Here is a 24,343-nt window from a genome sequence, read left to right as displayed (position 1 = left end):
CGCGCGTCACTCTAGCGCTCATTTACGGCATTCTTTCATACCTCGTGTCAAAGTCAGATTGACGTCGTTTCGTGACGTCACCGGCGCCACATTAAAGTTTGTTGTTATCACGCGTTTGTTTTCGTCGCATTCGCGGACTGCGGGCTGTGTTGAGAATAAGTGACGTTACAAACACATTGTCGATTGTTGTCTTGTCTCTCACGCAATGATGACAATTTTGACGTTAGTCCCGCAATTTTACGTTTCCCGCCTTTCGTAAATTGTCAAAGCGTTTCTTTTATTTTGAAAGACGTCGAAATCGCTACCGGATAATACGTCACCGTAGAGCTTTTATCGAAAGGTTGAGGGGGGGTATCTTCCATTTCATTAGCAAGTCTTCCTGTGAAAATATTAGCTATGAATATACAGTATCGTGTTTCGCGATTAAGTATGCAATAGTTTTTATTGGCAATTTTAGATAAAAAGATATAGTATTAAAGAACATGGGGGTTTTTATTATTTGAACTGGAATCTGTTTTTATTTTTGTGTCTGATTTTTAATTCCATCTTATTAATTTAAAACTTAGTGTACGTGCTCACCAAGTCGTCTGCTGGTCAAAAGCATGAATCATTTGAACTTATTTGCTGGCTTTTTGATTTATTAATTTTTTTGCTCTCTTGCGTCATGTCTATAATAATAATATAGTCCCTGATATGGAAAAAAAAACACATTTGTGCAGGCCAGTGTTTTTTTACGGGCTGAAATAAATCAAATAGGATGTTTTTATCTAAGTAATAACAATGTATTGATCAAAGTGTCCAATGAAATGTGTTCTAATCACAAGAGATCATGATGAACAAAAAAGTGTGTTCGAACCGTGACGTTGATAAATTGCCAATCACATGTTTAGGCATCAACACAGGTGCCTGCCTGGAATCAGCAGGTGGTAATTTGGCACAGTACATGAAGACTTTGGTAATTCTTAATTACGCGTGGGACCGTTTACTTACAAAATGTGCAAATTTACCTGAGAAGGGTTTTTTTCCTCCAAAGCTCGAGACACGATCACATAAATGATGGCATGTTCTCCATGTCATGGACTAAACGCAATGCAAAAAGGATTGCAATTGTCCTGATTGCCCTAAATGTTTCTTAGTCCCCTGATGTATCGATACGACCAACCAAGCAAAAGACGGAAAGCTGTGACAAACTTCAAAGATGTTTGGTTCAAGAAACAAGCCCAATGCTGATAAATGTTCATCAAATGGGCTAGATTGGATTGATTTGGCAACAGCAGTTGAAATCTGATTGAACAAAAAAAAAATGCAAGATGAAACAGTTCGGGATTTCATGAATTGAATTTCATGGAGCAAATCAGGCAAATTTTTGTTGCACATTTCTAAGAGGAAGTCAATAAAATCCATGTTTCTTTTCTATCTCTGAGGGGCAGCCAATAGGCCGCTTGCCATCAACTGAAAATTACATCACAGTTGTTCAATTATCAACCAATCACTGCTCAGTTTATGAATGCCAAATGACCAACCTGAGCAAACGGACGAGTCACCATTAGTCATTACCTCAGCGACTGTGATGTCATTTCTAGTCGAGAACAAGTGGCAAAATGGCCGCCCCATCAGATGGATTAAAAAATACAAGTCATTTTTCACTAGTGCAATACTAATCCGAAAGTAGAATTTATTTTTGTAAAAATAAATCATATTTGGATTGATTGGAGCTAGGTAATGACTACTGTCTGTATGGGTGGAACAAACCACTCTAGAGGGAAGTGGTGTTGGTTGGGGGGGGGGGGGGGGGGGCATTATTCTAAATTTGCTGTTGAGCTATGTCGTTCTGTATTTGAATGCGCTTCTTTAGCCTGTTTAAAAGGGAGAGACATAAAAAAATCTGTTCACTTTTAGGGGTGCTGACATTAAATTTAGGAGGTGCTCGAGCGCCCCCCATAAACTAGGTTAGAAACACCTATGGGAGCAAATATTAGAATTTAGGTGAAAGAAATGCTTCTTTACCGCTGCATCATTTCCGGTGGTCGGGAATCACCGCGCAAGTCGACCTTTTCAATGACGCAAGATATTTATTTGATATTATTATCATGAAAATAAAAAGGCAGTGTTGTTGATCAACTGTGTTTGGGTGAGCGTGGCCTGGATCTTATTTGTGTGTGTGCGTGTGTGTTTTTCTTTCTTTTTTTTTTTTTTATGAATAGGAGAATCCTGGTCTCCCTGCGTCATCCCATTGGTCCATGTCACCGCAGTTTGCCAGCCCTCGGGCCCGTCGTCAGCAAGTGCACGCCGGGCCAAGGCGCTCCATCGCATCCCATCCCATCCCATCGCCTCGCCTCGCCTAACCGGTTCGCCGAACCCGTGCCCCCCTTCTCCCCCTCCCTTTAGCGACTCGCACCTGCAAGGGGAGGACACCGGCGGCTGGCTGGCGAAGATTTTGCACGCCGCTTTCGGGGAGGAGCCATTTGCGCACCGCGAGGTAGGAAGCAGTTTACGTAATGCGTCCTCGATCGCGGACGTGCTCGGACGGGCTCGGTTCGGTTGATGCAGCTCCGGGCGCTCACGGGGATGCCGTAGAAGGAAGGCGCCACTCCCTCGTCCGATCGCGCATTGCCACGTGAACGCATCGCGACGGGGGTGCTGCCTTTGCTTTATTTTCACTGCAGCGATCACCGAAAGGAAGCGTTCGGGAAAACTCTTGCAAAAACCCGTCCATTTGTTGCGTGCACCAAGTGCCTTGCCCCGATCGTCGGCATCGTTTTCCCTGCAGTGCTAGGACGATGTCAGGTGGTGGCGCTTATTTACTGCTCTGCGACAATAAAACACCGTAGAAGAAGAAAGACCCATTACCTCATTTTGTTTTTCGGTTTTACAACTTGTGGGGGCTGGAAAGTAAAAAAAAAAGAAAGTAAAAATGAGCGTCTAAACGTCAAAATCTGGTTAAGTTCCTGTTTTGTTTTGTTTTTTCCAAAATCGACATGACTAGTCTGTCCTTCCGTTTCTTTGCCGCTGGTCAATGTCATCATTTCCCTTTTGCACCCCTAGTGTTCAGACTGCCACCACATAAATGAAACACTGGAGTGGCATTTCCCTATGGCTTGGTTTACGTTCCGATACCAATATCGATCCAAAAGGATATCAGGAGAACTCGTATGTGCGCGACTTGGGCACGTGATATTCAAACAAAAACAAATAAAATATGAGACGTTTATTCCAAGCATTTGAGGCACATTAATCCAACCTCAAACATGAAAAAAAATAATGACAAAACACAAACTCAAATGTTAGCCTTGATGTGGGGAGCCGCCGGCAGCGGATTGCGCATCGTGCGTGTTTGCGCGCGCGCGGGCTGAGGTCACCCTGGCCAAAAGCCGCATTGCTGCTGCTGCGGCGGCCTCGGGTTTCCCTCTCGCTCTACGGCCAGCACCGGATGCTGCGCGTGTGCGGATGCCGCCCACTGTTATACGCGCGGGCTCCAGCCAATGTCCTGTTGGCAAACGTCATGTTGGGAAACCCCGTACAGAAGGGAGGGGCAAGCTTCTGTTCTCCCACTGTATTTCAATAAGTGGCTCAGTTGCACTGTGTGGATTTAAGTTGCCATGCAACTAATGACAGGCAGAGGTGGGCAACTTACATTTTTTTGCTGGGCTAACATTTGGCTCAATTTCATCTGTCACATACACTACAAGTAAAACAAAGTATTGCTGAGGTTGAATTTACAAATAAACATCTTGAATTAGGAAATTGAAAAACTTCTATGTTGCATTTCCTGGCCAAGAGCCAATGAGAGAATGACATCAAATTTGTTTGCATTCTTAGAATGCTCTTACAGCAAGAAACCTGAAACCCGGACTAAGAAAGGGATCAACCACAAATAAATCTCCGGTGTGCTAGCTGTGAGTGTGAAGTCGTCAATTGAACCAATCCAGTTTAATCACCCAACTGAATGTATTCTTCACTGCTTGGTGGCGCTAAAGTGACTATTGTTACATCAACCGTTACTGATTGCAGTTTGTACTTGAATGTTTGTTTTGTGGCAGCTGCAGATGCAAAGCGGACCCCGAAAATTACCGGCGTTCACCGAGACCTGGAAGACGCTTGTCGATGAATCCCTCTTAGTGATTTTCCCCTGGTGACGGGGGTGTCCCCCTCTCGCCCATCTCTGCGAGCTAACGGACCCGGCGCCGGTCCGCAGTCGGCCAGCATGAAGAGGCCCAAGCGGCAGACGGGCGGGCCGCTCGCTTTCCTCAGCTTCTTCAGCCGAAAGCCCAAATCGGAAGCCCGGCCCAAAGGGGAGGCGCCCGTCACGCTCACCCTCAGCCGACAACCCCGCCAATCGGTAAGCAAAAAAACAAACTTTCGTCACATACGGTATACCTGTCATTTTAGTCAAGTTGCTCAGTCCCAAAGACATATTTTTACTTTTTTTTTTCCCCTGCGAAATGTTTCGAAATGTAACCAAGGAGACAATTTGTCATGGAAGCGTCAAAATGCCGGACAGGAAACTGAGCCAGGAAAGAGCGATGGCTGCAGATGATTGACTTTGGGTGGCTCATCTCCTGCCTGCACCTCTTACTGCCCAAATCCATTAGCGTCTTGACTTAATAAATTACTAATTTGCCTAAATGAAGTTGCCGAGTGACCTACCTGAGCCCTGAGCAACTGTGATGTCACTTCCAGGCGACAGAAAAGTTTGTTTTTTTAACCCACCTGTTTTTGCAGCGTAAAGAAATAGAGGCATACTTTTTGTAAGAGTCAAAACAATTCAGCAACTTGATGCTTCCTGTTCCAGTGAATTTGCTCTTAATTTGACAAGAAAAATGTATCGTTCCTTCTGCGGCATTTAATAGCATAACGGTAGGTTTGCCAATGTCTGCAGAAGCTAATGTACTCCTGAAGTGTCTTTACGGAAGGACGCCCCGATTTGAGGAGGGCTGATCTTAGGGTGTGCGGTCGTCCGCGCAGGATCAGACAGCCGAAGAATCCGGCGAATGGAGACTCTCCGCAGCAGAGAGCGCGGAGGCGTCCGGCCCGGCCGCCGAGGGCGGCCCGACCGAGCTCCCGTCGCCGTCCCCGTCGGTTCGGGGCCGGGCGGCGGACGAGCACCTGGAGGAGTGCCCGCTGTGCCTGCTGAGCCAGCCGCCGAGCAGCTTCCCCGGACTGCTGACGTGCCCGCACCGCACCTGCGGCGACTGCCTGCGCCAGTACCTGCGCATCGAGATCTCGGAGAGCCGCGTGAGCATCGCCTGCCCGCAGTGCCCCCAGGCCATGGCGCCCTCGGACGTGCGCGCCATCCTGGATGACCCGGCGCTGCTTGAGCGCTTCGAGGAGTACCATCTGCGCCGTTTCCTGGCCGCTGACCCGGACACGCGCTGGTGTCCGGCACCCGACTGCAGGTCTGACCGCCTTTGCTTTTTGCTCGACGCAAACTATGAACCGCCGGAAGCCTCAAGATATCTCCTTCAATCAAACAACTTTTGCGATGCAGAACATATACACGTAGCGTTTGTATTCAGGAGTTAATAAATAAAATTGTTGCGTCCCTCGTCCGCAGCTACGCGGTGATCGCTTACGGCTGCGCCGAGTGTCCCAAGCTGAGGTGCGGGCGCGACGGCTGCGACACCGACTTCTGCTACCATTGCCGCCAGCTGTGGCACCCCAACCAGACCTGCGACCAAGCGCGGCGTCAGCGTGCGCGCCACTCGCTGGCCAGCAAGGATGCCGCCGCTGCTGCCGCGCTCTACGTCTTCAATGAAGAACCCGGAGGAGGTAAGCACCCTTTTCCATAATGTCGCCAATCTAACGGCCAATCGTAGATCACTTGAACGTTAGCCTAACTTAAGGGGAGTAACTGGTCTTTTTTTTTTCCTATGGCAGATGCGGAGGAGATCAAACCGTGCCCTCGCTGCGGCGCTTACATCATGAAGACCAACGACGGCAGCTGTAACCGTATGAACTGTACGGTGTGCGCTTGCCAGTTCTGCTGGCTCTGCATGCAGGAGATCACCGACGTGCACTACCTCAGGTAAACGCCCACTTTTCCTCTTCGAAATTCATTTGCCACGTCTGTCATAGGTAGACCCACAAAAAAACCTCAAGAACCCATGGCTGAAAACAGAGGAAAGCCACCAATTTACTTCAAAGCTGTCAATACAGACATTTCCGAGGGTCGTTCTGAGAAAATTCAACCCCTGAAATGAGATTCATGAAATTTAATAGCCCCCTTTGTCATAGGTAGACCCACAGAAAAGCCTCAAGAACCCATGGCTTAAAAGATGAAGATAAGTTGCAGTTTATCTTCAAAGCCATCCTTTCGAAAATTTCCCGGGATCCCTCTGAGAGTATTCAATGTCCGAAGACAGTTTCACCGAAGAGCATGACATTGATTAGCCATATTCGCAGACCCATAAAAAAGCTGCCGTTTTTGTTCAGAGCCTTTCGGCCATTTCCGGAGGTCCTTCTGAGAGTATTTAGCACCCTAAAGCAGGTGGATTGAACAGCGGGTAGGTAAACCCACAAAAAAGTCCATGCCGTTGTTTGTTCTTCAGTCCCTCAGGGTGTACCTTCTGGGGCAAGAAGCCATGGTCTCAGACGCGCAAAGTTCTGTGGCAGATGGGCATGTTGCTGGGCGCCCCCGTGGTCATCTCGCTCATCGCCGGCCTGGCCATTCCCGTCATCATCGTGGGCATCCCCATCTACATGGGCCGAAAGGTACGCCCCCCGCTTCGCTTCCCCCCGCGCAGCTCCAGATTGACGGGCTCGCCACGTTCCCATTTGCAGGTCCACGCTCATTGTAAGAAAAACAATATCTCAGGAAGTAAGCACTACTTGACGGTGGCCAGCGGCGTGATGATGTCGGTGTTTGTCTCGCCAGTCATAGCGGCCGTCACCGTAGGTACGAAAGGAACCTTCGGCCCGTTTGGGTCTTTCGTGTGGAAACCGATGCGGTCATCGCACGCAGGTGTAGGCGTCCCGCTGATGTTGACGTACGTGTACGGGGTGGTCCCCATGTCGCTGTGCCGCAACGGGTGGTGTCGCCCGTCCGCCGACGCTCCCGACGCGCTGGAGGACCTTGCCAGCTGTGAGTCACCGTTCTTCTGAGCGCCCAGCGGACCTAGCAGAGATAAGGTTACATGAGGGGGCGATGGAGGAGAAAAAAAAAAAAAGAGTCCCCAGCCGTGCCCCCAAACAGAGGGCGTGGCTCAGGTCTGGAAAAAAATCCCTGCTCATGCGTTGACAAAAAGACACGAGAACATATCTCGCACAACATGTAGATGACAATATATTTCTTTGATCATCTTACATAATAGAATCATTATTCAGCACCCTCTGGCGTGTCATCAATCAAATTTATTTGTATAGCCCTAAATCACCGAAGTCTCAAAGGGCTTCACAGATGAAAAGAGGTCATGTAGAGACTTCTTTCGAAAAAGAAGTCATACAGAGACATCTTTTCATTGTAATGTACACAACAGCATCCCCTGTCAAAGCTCCCAGAAGGGGAAGGAAAAAGTCAAAAACCCCAATCAGGGGAAAATCAGAAACCTCCAGAAGGGACCACAGGTGGGAGGAGCCCCCTTCTACGCCCACAGGTTGAAGTGGATGCTGCATGTACCAAATACAGACAAATAGATACACATTTCAGACAAGTACAGGTAAACAATATAGATTACAGAAAACATATTGTGCATGATTTGGCCACTGAGTGGCAGTATAATACAACTCTACAATTGGCTGAATCTGTCTAATGTCAATCGTTTTTCACACACACACATATATATATATATATATATATATATATATATATATATATATATATATATATATATATATATATATATATATATATATATATATATATATATATATATATATATATATATATAAATATATATATATATATATATATATTCATATATATATTCATATATATATTCATATATATATTCATATATATATTCATATGTTTTTAGTCAATAGGGGAACGGGTTTGTGTTGTCTTCCTCGTAGATCTTTTGTTCACACATGTGGTGGGCGACCACTGGCGGGCTCAAAGCAGCCCCGGGCTGGCGGACAACAGTGTTCAAGAAGTCAGCGGGCAGGAAGCGGGCGCCCCCATCCCAATTCCCGAGCCCCTGCCCCTTCCGCCGCCCCCGCTCCCCGGCGGATACCACGTGGAGGAGCGGTCCCCCGAGCGCCACTTGTACCCCAGAGAGGACGGACAATCGGAGTGCAACCTTGCTTCCAGGTAAACGTCCGAATTCCGATGATTTATTGCTTTGACTTGAAAGTGCAAAACGCCGCGATACGTTCTGTAACCGCTGCGAGTTTATTTAGACGGGGGGCGGGGGTGCAACGATGGTGGCGGGGCAAACGGCAAACATAAAGTGCACGTAAAATATGAACGCACCATCAGTGAAGTTGTTGGCTCGTCACCTGTGTCTTGACAGGGCCTTTCTCCCTCTCCCAAAGATGTCTATTTAATTACTCATTTAACTCATTTACGGGTGAAATTTTGGCACTCAATTGACCCAAACGAATCCAGGAGTTTTTCAAAATGAAAAGGTTTTTCAAAATAAAATAGCTTTCATATTAAATAATACATTAAATTTCAGCTGCCTACTGTTGTCTTCAATCTCTGAAGGTTATATTTTGTAAAATTGAAATTAAAATTGTACCATATACTACAATTATAACACGCTGTTATGAACAATACATACAAATAAACTCAATGTTTATACAACTTGAAATGTACCAACAACCACGCATGTCGCTCAAAAGAAAATCAAGACACATCTCACAAGCCATGCGTCCCGTCATTTTAAGCTTATTGAGCACTGCTACGAAAGATGTGATCCTTCCGATAACGCTTGGCACTGAAAGAGTTAAACAAGAGGTTTCTTCATGTTCCAGTTCTTTTGCTCGTAATTTGAAAAGGAAATGGTCCTGTTCCTCTCACGCCATTAAAAACCACGAAACCCGGTGAAGAAGCAAAGTTTTAAAGTAATGCCTTTATTGCCGGAATTAGTTTTTATTGGGGGGGGGCGGGGTCCGCAGGGACGGAACCAACATCGAAGTGCGGGTGGAGATCGAGAGGCAACCCCGGGGCGCCCGGCACGCCAGCCTCAGCAGCGTCCTGTCCGGCCGCAGTTTGTCCAGCGAGTCCCTGGGACGCTCGGGGAGGTCGGAAGGCAACGCTTTCCCAGTCTTCCAATCGGAAGACGTATGACTCCTTCAAACGGGGGCGCCCGCCGACCCCCCCCCGCCGCCCACTTCTGCTTCCCACCCACCAGATGCCTTTAAGTGTGACGGATGAGGCGTGTGTGTGCGCGCGTGTGTGTCGGATTAACGTGACTGTCATTTTAAGGCAGGGGTGGTGAAAAAGTCCTGCGACCTTTATTGACCTTTATCGATTTTGTTTTTTTTAAATTCACTTTGTTGACTGATTGTGAGGAACACAATACAAACCCTACGTGATCAAGTCAGACTTCTTTTTTTTTTTTTTTAACTTATTCATTCCCAAACGTACTTTTACATTTTTGGGGGAGTCCTGATCAATCCCAAGTACTAACTTTTTTTTTTCTTTTTTCCTCCAAATGTTTGGCTGAAGGACTGTCTAAAAACGGCTGCTACCAAATGAATTAAGTACCAAAGTAATCAACTAGTTTAGGCTTTAATGACTAAAGTCATCAGTTACATGATATATTAATTACTTTAGTTACTTGAGTAGGTAATTAAGTACCAAAGTAATCGATTGATTTTGGTAATAAACGATTATTATTTCCCTAGAGGAAGCATATAAATCAATGAGTCATTAGTTACTTTTAGTTTCTAAAGACTACTTAAATTCAATCCTGGTACTAATGCCGTAATTATACAACTTTTATTGGACCTTCCTTTAGCCAAACCTTTTTAAAAAATAATAATAATAAATTAACGATCACTTATATGCAAATACCAATAAGATCACAATAACATTTGATCATTTATAAGAATTTTGAATCTTCAAAGAACTGGCAAAAAGTCCAAAGTGGCCTTCGGTTGCCAAAGTTTGCCCACCCCTGTTTTAAAGTACCCGTCCAATGACATTGGAGCGTGTTGGGCTTGTGAACTGCCATAGGATGTAGGACCCCAAAATATACAATGTATAATTATCTATATTATCAGCGTATCATGCAGAATGGGTACGGGAATGCTGGAAATGTGGACAAAAGTGTTGGGACACTTCCTATTGAAAATGACATGCAAATAAGGTTATACAAAACACAATGTTGAAAATCCCCAGGTAATGAACGTGGGGACAAAGCTCTAGTTTTGTCGCCAATGTGCCACAAGATGGCGTCAAAGCAGTTCTTTTATCGTCGTAGCTCTCATTTAGTCACACTTAACTGGCTTCGCACTGAGCGTGTTGGGACCTCAGTATAGAATCAAAATATGTACAAATAAAATATCTTTGACTAGCCATGAGACATGTCCCAAGACTTTTGACCAAGACGTGCTCATTTTCCCCTTTAAATACATACACGTTTAGTTTGTTTTTTAATCGTAGTGGGGACATCCCATTGACATCCTGTGTTTCTCAGCAGCTAACGTTAACCATGACGACACATTGCCTCCCCGAGCAAAATCCGAGCTCTGAAGCTCCGAACTTGTGGGGTACTCACAGACACAAAGGTTTTTTTCTATCATAGTGGGGACATCCCATTGACATCTTGCGTTTCCCAGCCGCTAACGCTAACCACGCCGACAGATTGCCTTAGCCTAACCTCAAGCAAAATCCAACACAAACCTAAGCTCGAAAAGCAAGTCTTGACCCTCAAACAGAGATCTGAACTTGTGGGGTCCCCGCAAGGCGTCACCCTAAAGACAGTAAAAGCCAGAATTTGGTCCCCACCATGTAGCAAAAAGCACGGGCACACTGTGACACGCACAACAGTCGGGAATGTGTAGTGCATGTGTGACGGGCCTCGAAATGGACGCGGGCCAGCGCCGTTAATGTAGCAGCAGCAGCAGCAGCAGCAGCAGCAGCATGATGATGCCTCCAGCTCCACCTTCACCTCCACCTCCACCTCCAGCTCCACCTCCACTAATACCGGGCAGCATCAGAACGGGAGCGTGCACACACTGCTTTGCTTCATGAGTGTGACAAAAACCATGATTGATAAATCTCACAATATGTTACACTGCATGTTTGTGCCTCTGTTGACTTGACAAAGGAAAAAAAAAACATTGCAACATAAATAATACAATGTATATGCATCATATATATATGAATAACACAATGTGTATGTGTATTTAGAATTTCATTATAATATACTAAAAATATAGAATAATATAAAATATGAAAGATAATTCTTATTTGTGATTCTTTTAAACCTCTTTTAGATCCTTTTCATAACTACCGGCATACATTTAAAAGGTATGTTTAAATGTAAATATGCAATTAATTGAAATATCAGGCGGGAATCAAGGGGCCTTAAGAATGCTGCATGCAAGTCAAAATAGAGAAAAAAAAAATTATTAAATTTTCCTCCAGGTGTGACCAGGATGCAGGTCCGCCCCTGCCCATGAGCCTGATGGGCTGCGATGACTCGTTATAACGCCTAGAGGGCGCCAATACACAGAATATTCTCAGTTACTTTGAACTGTAGTATTTATGCACAGTACTTTTGTATTTAATGCCAGCTATTGAGGATTTTTTTAATGCTTTATTGTTTTTCATTATTTTGAAAACGTTTCTTTTAAATTTTTATTGCAAAATGGACATTTACAGTGCAATCAATCGACCGCGCCTAAATGGATTCTCATTTAAGAGATCAATTCTATGCTTTTTTTTTTTAACAAAAGGGGGGGAAATAGGAAAAACGTAAATCTCGACATCACGAATTTCAGTTACCGCGGTTATTTTGGGGGACATAACCCCCGCGATAAACGGGGGAAAACGACCCTTCGTGATGAAATTTCGCGTACGATACAGCTTTTTTGAAATAACGTTTTGCCACAGCAAAACAGGAAATAAGAAAAGAGAAAGCCTAAATGCGGCTAAGTTAGTGGGAGGGAAGCGAGATGAGAGACACGCCCTCGACACTTGGCGGGCGGGCTCGGCTTCGGCTTTCTGCTTCGGCTCCGGCTTCAGTCGCTCGCAGCTCGAGAGGCGAGGAGGCGGCCCCGCTCCCTCCGGAGTCGGAGTCGGAAGCGGCCATGGACGCCTTGAAAAACGCCGGCAGGGCGATGATCAAGAGCCCCGGCGTGCCTCGCCACGCGTGGGGAACTTCCAAGCACCAAAGTAAGTCGAGCGCGCCTCACGGGCAGCACCGGAACATTTAAAGATGGCGGAAAAACAGTCGGCGTTCTCAAACACAACTTTCGACACATGCTTAAAAAAAAAAAAAAAAAAAAAAAAATATATATATATATATATATATATATATATATATATATATATATATATATATATATATATATATATATATATATATATTGTTTCCGTGCCACATTTAATTAATGGAATTCGCAATTGCTACATTGCAATTAAAAAAAAACTAGATGCATCCGCCTGTTATTTAGAAAAGAAGAGTTGATTAGTTTCACCTTTGTCTTTCTTAATCTTTAAACACGACTCTTTGTTGTAACTTTACATGCAGATTATTTCTGTTGCTGCTCGTTTGTAGCAGTTGTTGCCTTCACTTGTGTCCTCACTTTGTAAAAATCACATTTAGACTCCAAGTTTTCCTTCAGAGGATGATTTGCCTGACCTTCTTGAACACATTTCTTCAGTTGCAGCTTGACTGGGGATGTGGTTGCAATGAATGAAAAGCAAATCCCATATTTTCATTCCAGAAGTTTCTTTGCTGGGCCTTCATATGCAGCTTCCTTCTGTTGCTGCTCCTTTGTAGCATTTGTTGCCTTCACTTGTGTCCTCACCGTGTGAAAAGCATATTTTGATTTCAAGTTTTCCTTCCCGAGGATCCTTTGCCTGGCCTTCTTGTCCACTTTCCTTCAGCTGCAGCTTGATTGGATCTTTTTTTGCATTAAATAAAAAGCAAATCCCTGAAGATTACTTGCTTGCTATGACATGCATCTTCTGGTGTTTGTTTGTAGCATGTGTTACCTTCAGTCGTGTCCTCACTGCGTGAAAAGCACGTTTAGGTTCCAAGTTTTCCTTCCTGAGGGTCGTTTGCCCGCCTCCTTCAATTTTGTCTTCTCTAAGAGAAAAGCTTTTTTATTTCCCCATTCTATTTCCTTGGGAACGATTTACGTGGCCTTCTTGTACACTTTCCTTCAGCTGTGGCTTGATCGGAGCTTTTGTTGCCTTAAATGGCTTTTCATCCATGAAGATACTTTGTGAGGACTTTATTTGTTGGCCTCGCCTTGTGGAAAGCATGTCCAACTTCCACTGCACCTCGTCTGTGGCTCTTGCTGACATTAGTTTTGCATCAAAGTGTCTTCTGATATTTTACCTTTCTTCAGCCTTATTCTCAGTATGTGAAAAGCATCTTCAACCTGCGTGAGTGGACATTCCCACACGGCCGCCTTCTGTTGCTGCTTGTATATGAGTCTTGCTGCCTTCTGATGTATCCCTTCAAGATGGAACCACATGTTCTCTTGGCTTAAGATCAGGGTAGCTACTCAAAAGTCCTTTTCCTTCCAAAAGTCTCCTCGTTCTTTCTGACTCATTCCTTGATCGTGCTTTGGATGGTGCGCTAAGCTGCCTTCTTCCCCAAGTTCAGCATTCGCACCTGGAGGCTCTCTTTGAGAGGAAAGTGACATTTTGCAGGCGTCGTCATCTGCTGAGGTCAAAGCAGATGCGCGAGCCGGGCGGGGGGCATCGGCGACGCAGCGAGCGCCTCCCGGTGCGAGCCGTCTCTTTGAATCACATCACAGCCAATCAAGGCCGAGGCTTACTTAGATGTCTGGCGCAAGTCAAGGTCGCGCATCTGCGAGGGGGGTGGGGGGGGCAGACCCAAGGTTTGTGGCCAGGATCAGGAAGCATTATCTCTCCGTGCCTCATTAGGACGGCGTGGAGGAGACGGCGCAATAGCTGAGAAAACGCCGCTAGCATCAATGAGCAACAGCGCTCGGTGGCAGATGAGCGCTGCGCAAGCCCGGGCTCCGGGGCCGCGAGTGGCGCTTCCGTTTCGTGCCTTGACGCTTGGCCATTTGGGAAAATAATCTGCATCTGTGAGGCGTTTTGTGGCTCAATGTGAAAATGAAGGTATTGCGATAATATACATTAAAATTATAGTCATTATAGTCATGCAAATTAATATAAAAAATATGCCACCATAATATTCATCATACAATTATAATATTAATATTATATGCACAGTTCACTATTGATATGCAGGCGGAGGTATTGAAGTGTTGATATAATATAAATTATATTAATTTAAAATAAAAAATATAACTTATAATCACTATTAATATGAATTATACCTTATTATGTGGCTATGAGCCGCACCAACGGCAATTCAACAAATGTAATTTAGTTATGCATAAGCCAGCGGTTGTTCTGCACAAAATTGTATTGACAAGTCGAAATACAAACAAAATACATATTACAAACTGTGTAGAGGTTCTTGAGAGGACTAAAATGCCAAATCCAAAAAGAGAAAATGGAATGTTTGCAAGATGGATGACATTTTCCGGAATCCGCTCTTTTCATTGTGGTCGTGCATTTTTCGTCTTCATAGCTGACGAGACATCAATCATTAGCCTCATTCTCTTTTTGTAGTTGCAACTGAATTTTTTAGAAGCTGCAGACACACCTATTGATTTTTCAAGTCTGCGCCTTGACGTCCAAGTCATATTGATTTTTTATTATTTTTTAATAACATCTTGGAATCGTTTCTACTATCGACACCAAATTGGGTTAGTCGGTTAGAACAAGAGAAAAATAAATAAATCAAGGAACGATTTCCACAACTGAGCAGCAAGCCTTTTGGATTTGAAACAGATTGTGAAAATATAATATTATATAATATAATATCTGATATAAACTAGTATAGTATATAATATTAGTATATAATGTGATGTCATAGGTATCCAAATATAATTATGATATATATATATATATATATATATATATATATATATATATATATATATATATATATAAAATATACTGTAAAAATAATGTAATATACGTAATATAAGTACTGTATAACATAATATATGTACCATAAGATCATGAAATAAATAACATGCCACACTACATTGCAATCTAATCTGCCGGTAATGTAAAGGAAAATGTTTCCCGGACCCATAAATGGACTTGAAGAAAAAAGACGTGGTCCATTTAGGTTCTTCCAAGCGCGCATTTGGGCAAACTAGCGAATGCAAAAGTCGGAGCCGTTTTTCCCGCGCGCTAAAGTCAATCACGCAACGGCGGCCAACGGCCAGCGCCTCTCTATGGAGGCTGGAGTGCTGCGGAACACACGCACATACACGCACACACGCACGCACGTCAGTGTGCGTCAGCGGTCCTGGAAGTGAAAGCGTTCTGCTAGCGAGTGGCACTCACAGCTCCTAAAAATAACTTTGCAATGAATAATGAGAAGCTTGCGCTTCCTCCAAACTCTGAACAAACGCACCTTCAAAAGCCGCGTTTCTTCCGTCCGTTGCCCCCTGGTGGCCAGTTAAAAAAATTAAACTGCAGATAAGCGGTAGGGTTCAAAGCGCGAGAAAAAAGTAGTGGCTCATAGTCTGGGATTTATGATAAATATGTATCGATGGCGGGGATGGGGGGGGGCATGTTTGAGGTCAATTCCCTGGCACTAAGTAAGTGGCGCAGCATATTCCCTCCCACGGGAGTGCGCCCCAACCCCCCCGCCGCAATCCCCGGAATGAGATAAAGAGGCTCAAGAAAAGCCGCGTTGAAAAGCCAAAAATGAACACCTTTCATATAAGCATCTTATTATTAGCGTTTTTTTTTTTTTTTCTGTATTTCGAGTGGAAAGATTTGTCTGGGAATCATTAAATAGTCAAAATAAAATCATAAAATTATAAACATGTTATGTAAAGATCAATATAATGTATATATAAATATATATAGTGAAAGTATGACTGCTATTTTTGTCGGAGAGGCTGCATATGATTAGCATAAGGAAACATCACCCAGGCCTCATTTGCATAACACCTTCACAGCTTAATTCCCGTTTGTTTTTCTTTCCCTTTCATAAGTGCGCCGCTCTTGTCTGTTCTTCAGCTGCTGCGATCTGACACTTGCGAGCTAGCTTGCGCCGCTAGTCGCTCCCGCGATGCTCTGCCGAGGCGTCCGCTCTGCAAAGTGGTGCGTGATGCGGTTGCCTGGCAACGGGACGCTCCCCCTTCTTGTTATTCTTGTCAATATTTGAGGAGCAGCTGCTACGCTAGCTCCCAGAGGCTCCTGGCGCGCTTTATTAGCGTAAAGGCCCCCTAATTGGCGGGAGGCGCCCTTTCTTGGTTTTGCTGCTCAAAAAAATGCATTTCCTAGCCCGGGGGGGGTCACACTCACTGGTTTATGGGCCGCACGGAGGAAACGCGAAGTGAGCCGGACCGATAAAATCATGGTATACATTTATATAGAACTTTAAAACATTCTCTTCAAATTCTAAACTCTTGAGGACCATCGGGAAAGGTCCCCACAAGTCAATAAACCCCCAAACGCATACACAGACACACACTCACGGCGAGCTGCCGTCTTCCCCAAACGTGCGCCCTATTTTCCGCCGTCAAGGTTGTGTCCCAGATTCAAAGTGGCCTCCCGTGAATAAAAGGAATCTTGGGGTCCGCGTGGAGGGCGGGGGATGCCGATTGTCACTCGGGGCCACGCCAAGAACTCTTTCGACGTTCGCCGGCGCCATCTTTGTTGTCGTTTGCGTGCGACTTCTCGTTTCTGGGGAAATAAGAAGATTGTGGGCCATCAGATTTGAAAACGCGTCGGGTATTCTGCGACAATGGCGCCGATATATGAATCCTGGCGTTGGCGGGAGTCTTTGTGGCAGCGAGCATGGAGTTAACGTGAGACGATGTGAAAGTGATCCGAGCGCCAAGAGGAGTTAATAATTCACAGTTAGCGAAGGGTAGGCGTTAGCTCGCGCCAGCTAGCGAGAGGCTGCTAGTGCGCCGGCGGCAGATGGCCCAGCCTGCCCGGACTCATCAATGGCAGTACGTCCCAGCGGAGATCCATGTGGGATCTGCTTGTCCTAATCTGGCCTAAGCGTTACTTATTCTAAGACGTCTGGGGCTGATTTTGCTTGCTACTCGCGGACAAATGTCCCTAAAGTTAAATCCATTCATAATTTGGGAAAATAATAGACGATGTGTAGGTATCGTGACCATTTTTAGACATAAAAGGTTTTGGCCCAACAGCAACAATATGGCTTCCTAACCCTAGCAATAAGAGAGACTGTTGACGAAGAACACAAGCTGAGTCCCAACTTGCCTTTTGCCAAAGAGATCCTTTCTCATTTGTCTTTCATTTCTTTCTCAAGCAAACTTAATTATTTGTCTTAAACTGACAGCAATTTTTTCTCAATTATTTAAGCGCGTCTCCTATTTTTACGTTAAAGGCGAAGCACGCTTTATGTTTTTGTTACCAAGCAGGTGTGAAAGTACGGTGTTGATTTTGAAGCGTGTTTGTTGAACGTTGTCTCCTGAAACAGAGCTGGCGGAGAACTGGACGGACACCAAAGAGACGCTAGTGGAGGGCATGGCTTTCAAGCTCAAGTACCTGGGAATGACCTTGGTGGGCCAGCCCAAAGGGGAGGAGATGGCCGCCGCCGCCATCCGCAGGATCCTCACCATGGTCAGACGCGAAACGTTTTTCACCTTGATTTCCTTGCTAGCGCTCTCGACGGCCGACGACAGGAGACGAGTTGATCCCAAGTCCCCCCCGCCGCGTGTCTAAATGAGTAAACGTTTGGATTAAGACGGAATAGATTGCTAGCGGTAAGCGCGCTTGTCTGTTACCTTGGAAACCCATCCACGCCAATGGCAACTGCTGTCTTTTTTTCTATTCTTGTGCTACAGTTGCGATAAAAGCATGCTATTGTTTTTTTTTTTTCCTGCCTCAAATTGCCCCGTTAGCACTTGGCCAATGCAAGATTGCGCTTATCGCAGCGCTGAATTTGCACTTTTGGTTTGAATGGTGTCCTTGGAAGCACCTTGTTTTTTTTTAAATCGCCTTTTAAGGCCAAGCCAAGCCATCCATGCTCCGCTGCCTTTGTGTTTTACGCACTTGAAAAAAAAAAGAAGTGCTGGCGTTGGCTAATGGCGTGGCAAGCAGGTCAGCGGGCGAGCGCCCCCCCGACTGCTGCTTCAGCATTAGCCACAAATCGGGGGCCCAGATGGAGCCGGCGGGGGGGGGGGGGGGGCACTTGATGTGCCTTCCAAATGACACATATCCTTCCTTGCGCTGCCTTGTCATTGCCCATAAATTGATATTTCATACATGGCTCACTCCCTCAGCTTTTAGCATTTGCCATTTCTTTCTTTTTTTTCTTTTCCCAGGCCAGGGTCGGCGCTAAGAAGCTGCGCAAAGTAACGCTGACCGTCTCCCCGAAAGGCATCGTCATCACCGACGCCGACACGGCCGACCTGCTGGAAAACGTCTCCATCTACAGGTGACAAAAAAAAGGGGGGGATTATGAAATATGAGCCTGAAGATAAAATCTCACCATTCTCAGTCAATTAATATTTAAAGCCAGCAACCGTTTACCTAAAGGGGAAGAAAAGGAAACCTCCGCGATAATATCAAAGCTAATATCAATTTTCTGTATGATTTGGATATATGTATTTTTTTGGAACAAAAACAAAACAATAAATTTACTCAGCGGATTTCACTGACTGCAGCTATTTTTGGGGATGTAACTTCTGCGATAAATGAGGGAATATTTCTAAAAACATGTCAAATCTAATCTAATATAAATGAATGTATTAAAACGTCCAGACAACATTTGAAGCGAAATGTAGAAAGAAGGCGAAGGTTAGCCCCAAAAGAAGGCGGCACCAATTAGCATTGCCGCCGTCTTCTTTTGTTGTTGTCAAATTGACAACAACCTCGCGCTCCTCGCAACATCAAACGTTTGCACTCGGCGTGCGCACGTGTGCGTGCGTGCGAGCTGACGGCTCATTCCGGAGCGGGCTGTCAATTATCATTGCTTTTTGCTTTCACCACCTTTTTTTTTTTTTAATCTCCCTTTCAACAAAACGATCCTTTGTGTGCACAGAGAAGAGCCCATCTCATACGCTTCCATCTATACATCTATTATTTGATTCGATACATAATCTTTCATCAGTGCAAAATGTAAATAAAAAAATATCACATTAGAAAAAGCAACAAAAAGTATGAGTTTCTGTGTTTTTTAATATGAATTATGAAGTGGTAGTACTGAAAAAATGATGAAAATGCAGCAATCAAATGACATTACAATAATCAATATAAACTTACAAGAACATATAAAACAATATCAATCCAAAATACATGCTTTTTTTTTCTTCGTGTGATTGTTTTTTTTTTTTAAAACATGGCCACCCCACAGAAAAAATGGCTGCACCCCTGATCCATGTGTATAAGAGTAAACTGCATGTGTGTAAATGACAATAATTACATTTTAAATTCCTTTGAGAAATAAGATGAAATGTATATGTAAAAAAAAAAAAAAAAAAAAATGGCTGATTTTCTCAGTGTGAAAGCGCAATTAAGGCCTTTCGGGGTGTCCCGGGCTTTGCTATGTGGGTCACTTGCTTCATGCAAATTTGGGTTATTTGTTTCTGGATATTATTCTGAATGCAAACATCAGCACGGCACTCTTTGAAGTCGGGCTGTAAACGAGCGGCGCTTCCACGCTGACATGTTGCATTGTGGGAATTGCGCGCGCGCTCCTTGATGGCGTCCACTCACATCAAGTGATTATTCAAATGAGATTCTGTATTTTTTTCCCATAATGAGACGAAGAGCGGATGATTAATTCATCGCGGCACCTACTGATGTGTGGAACTTGCCCACTGGGTGGCAGGATAGTACAATCATGCAGATATATATATTTTTTTTGCACCGCTACACTTTGTGGCACAGTAACAGCAGTAATATTTGTCATTCTTGAAGATAAACAATATATGCCAGTTTAGTATTTTGTATTGCCTGTCTAAATGTGTTGCTGCGCCATTTGTGGTCATACATGTGACCCTGCAGTAATATGAGTCATTTTTTGCAGAAGATAAACAAACATATGCCAGTTAATACTCTTGTGCTTTCAGTTGACATGTGTTGCTGCACCATTTGTGGTCTTGTATATCTGTCCCTCCCCGTATTTGTTCAATAAATGCTGCACATTTGCCATAATGAGACAAATTCATCCCTGCGCCCACTGGTGTCAACTCCCCTTAGTGGCTTAATAACCGCATTAATATTAGTCATTGAGAAGATAAATTTGTTTAATTTGTAAATAAAATTTAACAGTAACAGCTTGATGTGCCTCTTTTTTAAAATTTCACAATCGTATTATGTCTTTTTAAAAAGGGCACCGTTAGAACAGAAGACAAAATACCTTCAGCGAATAATATGAGCGGTCTTAGAGCCGTAAAGTCCCCTTTGCATGATAAGAGCTCTCATAAAAATCAACTGGTGAATAATGTCAAGAATGCCTTCATCAAGCTCCTATTCATAAGCGCCCCGCTCTCATAATTCACTTCGGGAAAGACGGCAGGGCAGAAAATGACATCGATGACATGTTCCCCTTCGCTTCCGCGTTCACATTTTGCCTCCAGATATTCTGAAATTAATTCATAATGGATCTAATTATAGCTGATATGCAGCAAGGTCAGAACCGCTTGCTGGGGGAGCAACTCATGGTTATCCGCAGGAATCATCCAATGTGTTTTTGTGCTCAAGCCCAATGTTGATTTCTTTTGTTTTTTGTCTTTGCAGAATCTCCTACTGCACAGCGGACAAAAGTCAGGACAAGGTGTTTGCGTACGTGTCGCAGAGTCCCTTCAACGAGACGCTGGAGTGTCACGCCTTCCTCTGCCAAAAGAAGAAGATTGTACGTTTTGGGGACATCTAGGAAAGACAAACAAAAAACAAAAAAACAATGCCAAACCCAACAATTGTACATAATTATTTAACTGAGTGGAGATTTGGCTCCCTCTTGTGGCAACTTTAATATCACTTTAATATCACACGATATTTCTATGTACACAATAATAGTATGCAGGTATGTGTGAATTTATTTCTTTGAATCAAATGTTAATGGAGTGTGCTGAATGGAGCGATTTATTTTATTTATTTATTTGTTAATTTATTTATTTTGCTGTAGGCTCAAGCTGTCACACTGACTGTGGCGCAGGCCTTCAAAGTGGCTCTGGACCTTTGGGAGATTGCTCAGCAAGGTTAGTTAAACGTCTGCGAACATTAGTTGTTCGTTTAAAGGAAAAAAAAGTCGCTGAAGTTAGTGTTTATTTTAACATTTTCTAAGCTTAGCGATTAAACTAGCTACGCAAACATTTTCTCGTCCTTTCCCGTGAAAAAAGAAGCAGGACCTAAAAACAAAACCTAGTTGATGTCAATTGGAACTCTGCAGGGTTCTCGTTGACGTCTTTTCACGTCAACTGCACTCAAAGTTTTAACGATGGCAAAATAATTAAATAACCCTCACATTTGGAGTTTTTCTGGTCTTTTTTTTTTTCTTGCAGACAAAAACAGCAAGGCCAGAAGCGCGTGTTGCTCCTGCGCAGCCGGCTCGAATGGCCACACGGGGGCGACAGACAGTCCTTGTCTTCCTCAAGGTAATATGATGTGAAGAACAAGACTATTTGTCACAAAAGCAATCTTAAATCGCGGAGCCATAAAAACGTCAATAAATTATTAAATTGCATTTCAATGGGAATCAAGATTAAGAATTTGATTATTTTAATATTTTATATGATTCATTTATTATTTATTTATAACATGTTATATATATAAAATGTTAAAATCTCTTTTGCTTTTTGAAATACCTAGGCCAGATTTTTTTTAAAATGCATCACATTTAATGCAAATGACCATAAAATACATAAGTGACAGACTTTCAAGTTTGCAATAGAAAGGAAAAAAAATGCAAATTTTTCATTTGTTGTTGTCGCGCGTAAAACTCAAAATTGTCGTAGGTTAAGCTGACTTTGTGTGTTTGCAGCCGGCTCCAGCGAGTGCGCGTCCACGGCGCCGCCGTGTCGGCCGTCCCTGTCCACGTCCGTCAGCTCGCCGTCTCCTCGGAACGACCGTCTTCGGAGGGCGGCCGTCAAACTTGACTCCTGGGTAGATAAGTCTTTTTGTTTTTTTTGTCCCCCCCATTGATCCAACATCCATTGATTTTCGTTGTTGTACCTAATAAAGTGCCTTGTGAGCAGATGCTACTGCCAGTTCTCCCCGCTAGGTGGCAGCAGCATTATGCGTGTCAAGATTGATTCTGTGGACAGCTTTTTGACGCAAACCTTATTTCATATTGAATGTGTGTGTATGTGGGCAAAGCATGTATGGATTGATGTTTTGCTTGTGTCCAGGACGCGGACGACGGGCCGGATGAGCAATCGTCAAGGTAACCTCCCAGCAGGACGCAAGCGCATTCCTTTAAGACGCAAATTGAAATGCGTCATATCCATTTGAGATGTGGGATGCCGTTTCTTGTTCGACTTTCGAAAGACTCAAATAATGGCGATGTTTGTTTTCGTCCGCTTGGTCTTCCGTGCAGCAGCATGGACGTGGAGGAGCCACGCGCCGGTAAGTCTTTTTGTGGGCTCGGCTTCAGGACACTCGATGGACGTTGATGAGATTTCTTTGCATTTCGGTGGACTCAAGCGGTTCGAAAGCACTTTCTTTTTTTTCCCCCAGAGAAATCAGAGTTCTCTCCTCTTGAATAAGCACCAATACCAAGTACTGATACTTCTAGTACTTTTGATACTAGGAATCCCCCCCCCCCAAGAAAAAAAACAATAACAGATCATTTTGAAGAAGGACCAATCCAGTAATTTTTCTTCACATTTCAAGAAATTTTTCAAAAGTCGTCATTTCTCGTTTGCGATCGGAAAATTGCTCCAAGAAAGCGGACAAAGAGTAGAGATCTTTTTTGAGTACTAATAACTTTTATTTATGAGGCCATACTTGATATCTCTACTGGGTAGTTTGCTTCCGTTCGGTTGTTTCTACATTTCTCCATCGTTGTCCTTTTAAATTCGCTTGACCATCGTGACCATGTCCGTCGTCATCCTCATCCCCATCATCATCTCCATCTCAGTCATCGTCAATCATCATCTCATCCCATCATCTCATCGTCATCTCTATCCCATCATCTTCTCATCTCTATCATCTTCTTTCCCATCGCATCTTATCATCATCATCTCCATCCCATCATTCCCATGTCATCATCTCCAGCTCCTCCATCTCATCTTCATTTTGTTCTTCGAACTCTGACTAAAAAGTATATATATCTCCATATGTCATCTATAGTTCTATCGGAATGGTCAAGCCCACCTCCTGACCTGCTTTGAGTGCTGGTTGGACGACAAAGTCTGGACGCCGAAGGACTTTCTCGCAGCGTCGAAACAATCGGCACAAACCACAAACTCCATGAGGACAACCTCTCGGAGCCTTTCCGAACCACCGCCATGGAGGACGACTCCCCTGCGTCCACCGAGACTTTTCCGATGAGGACATCCGACCCGTGTCCTTCTAGACTGTGGCAATAAGGACCGCCAAAAAGATGTGGCCATGAGATACGTCCTGATTCTCTCAAAATGAAGACGAGATCCCCGTTGGATGGATGTATTTTCTAGATCCAGGACATGTTCTACTCTACTTGTTGTCCATCTTCTGGTGACTGATCTTGTAGAGGACTTTGGCCAGGTCGGACTTCATCATGATACCTTCTTTTATTTATTTATTTATTTATTTATTTATTTTTGACGTAGCATAGTAGTTCACAAGCTTTGTTCAATTTTGTACTCCCTGCAGCCGAATATCCTCTCACCAGCGCTAAGCATTTTGGGGGATTTAAAAACAAAACAAAATGCAAATGCCATCTATGTCTAATTTATTAAACTTTTCTGTAAAACTGCGTCGCTATTGAACAAAAAAATGACAAAAAGATCTTCAAAGTTTTGCAAAGGAGTCACAAGAGCACAGCAAAAAGTTGATGCATGTTGCAATTCATTTGCTCTCAATTTGAAAAGGAAAAAAGACATTGTTTTCGCACTATGACCTGGACCGGAGGATAAGATGTACCGACAAAAATTCAGCAGAAAACCTATTTTTGTCTTGTACAGGCAACTTATTTAAAAAAAAAAAAAAAAATATATATATATATATATATATATATATATATATATA

The 24,343-nt window shown here is 43.9% G+C and overlaps 2 protein-coding genes across 6 annotated transcripts; both read left to right on the top strand.

The window, feature by feature from the left end:
* Positions 1-2,031: 2,031 nt before the first annotated feature.
* On the top strand, positions 2,032-11,352 carry LOC148407343 (E3 ubiquitin-protein ligase RNF19B). The gene is made up of 10 exons (XM_088403695.1): positions 2,032-2,479; positions 4,041-4,339; positions 4,966-5,396; positions 5,555-5,769; positions 5,878-6,025; positions 6,549-6,711; positions 6,781-6,895; positions 6,962-7,081; positions 8,011-8,248; positions 9,058-11,352. Exons 2-10 carry the CDS (start codon positions 4,205-4,207, stop codon positions 9,227-9,229), a joined length of 1,737 nt encoding a protein of 578 aa, XP_088259821.1. The 5' UTR covers positions 2,032-2,479; positions 4,041-4,204; the 3' UTR covers positions 9,230-11,352.
* A 764-nt stretch (positions 11,353-12,116) lies between these two features.
* Positions 12,117-24,071, top strand: LOC148407342 (low density lipoprotein receptor adapter protein 1). Of its 5 annotated transcripts, none has more exons than XM_088403703.1 (10): positions 12,117-12,286; positions 17,646-17,788; positions 18,493-18,605; positions 20,912-21,026; positions 21,300-21,372; positions 21,676-21,768; positions 22,155-22,276; positions 22,522-22,556; positions 22,713-22,738; positions 23,465-24,071. In XM_088403703.1, the coding sequence occupies exons 1-10, from the start codon at positions 12,202-12,204 to the stop codon at positions 23,503-23,505; spliced, it is 846 nt and encodes a 281-aa protein (XP_088259829.1). In that variant the 5' UTR covers positions 12,117-12,201; the 3' UTR covers positions 23,506-24,071. The 5 variants fall into 5 exon arrangements, with proteins under 5 accessions (XP_088259829.1, XP_088259828.1, XP_088259830.1 ...); XM_088403702.1 differs by having other exon boundaries at positions 22,710-22,738; XM_088403704.1 differs by lacking the exon at positions 22,713-22,738.
* Positions 24,072-24,343: the final 272 nt, after the last annotated feature.

Source organism: Hippichthys cyanospilos, chromosome 20 (genome assembly GCF_059441005.1).
Source record: "Hippichthys cyanospilos isolate Australia breed blue-spotted pipefish chromosome 20, RoL_Hcya_1.0, whole genome shotgun sequence".
NCBI lineage: Eukaryota > Metazoa > Chordata > Actinopteri > Syngnathiformes > Syngnathidae > Hippichthys > Hippichthys cyanospilos.
The sequence above is the reverse complement of the archived record's forward strand: the minus strand, read 5'-3'. Positions and strand labels throughout refer to the sequence as shown.

Excerpts from the sequence above, each read along its gene's own strand:
- LOC148407343 (XM_088403695.1), top strand. The coding sequence starts at position 4,205 with ATGAAGAGGCCCAAGCGGCAGACGGGCGGGCCGCTCGCTTTCCTCAGC. Across the intron at positions 5,397-5,554 it reads TGTCCGGCACCCGACTGCAG|CTACGCGGTGATCGCTTACG; the intron begins GTCTGACCGCCT and ends CCTCGTCCGCAG. Across the intron at positions 6,712-6,780 it reads CCATCTACATGGGCCGAAAG|GTCCACGCTCATTGTAAGAA; the intron begins GTACGCCCCCCG and ends TCCCATTTGCAG.
- LOC148407342 (XM_088403699.1), top strand. The coding sequence starts at position 12,202 with ATGGACGCCTTGAAAAACGCCGGCAGGGCGATGATCAAGAGCCCCGGC. Across the intron at positions 21,027-21,299 it reads TCTGCCAAAAGAAGAAGATT|GCTCAAGCTGTCACACTGAC; the intron begins GTACGTTTTGGG and ends ATTTTGCTGTAG. Across the intron at positions 21,769-22,154 it reads CAGTCCTTGTCTTCCTCAAG|CCGGCTCCAGCGAGTGCGCG; the intron begins GTAATATGATGT and ends GTGTGTTTGCAG.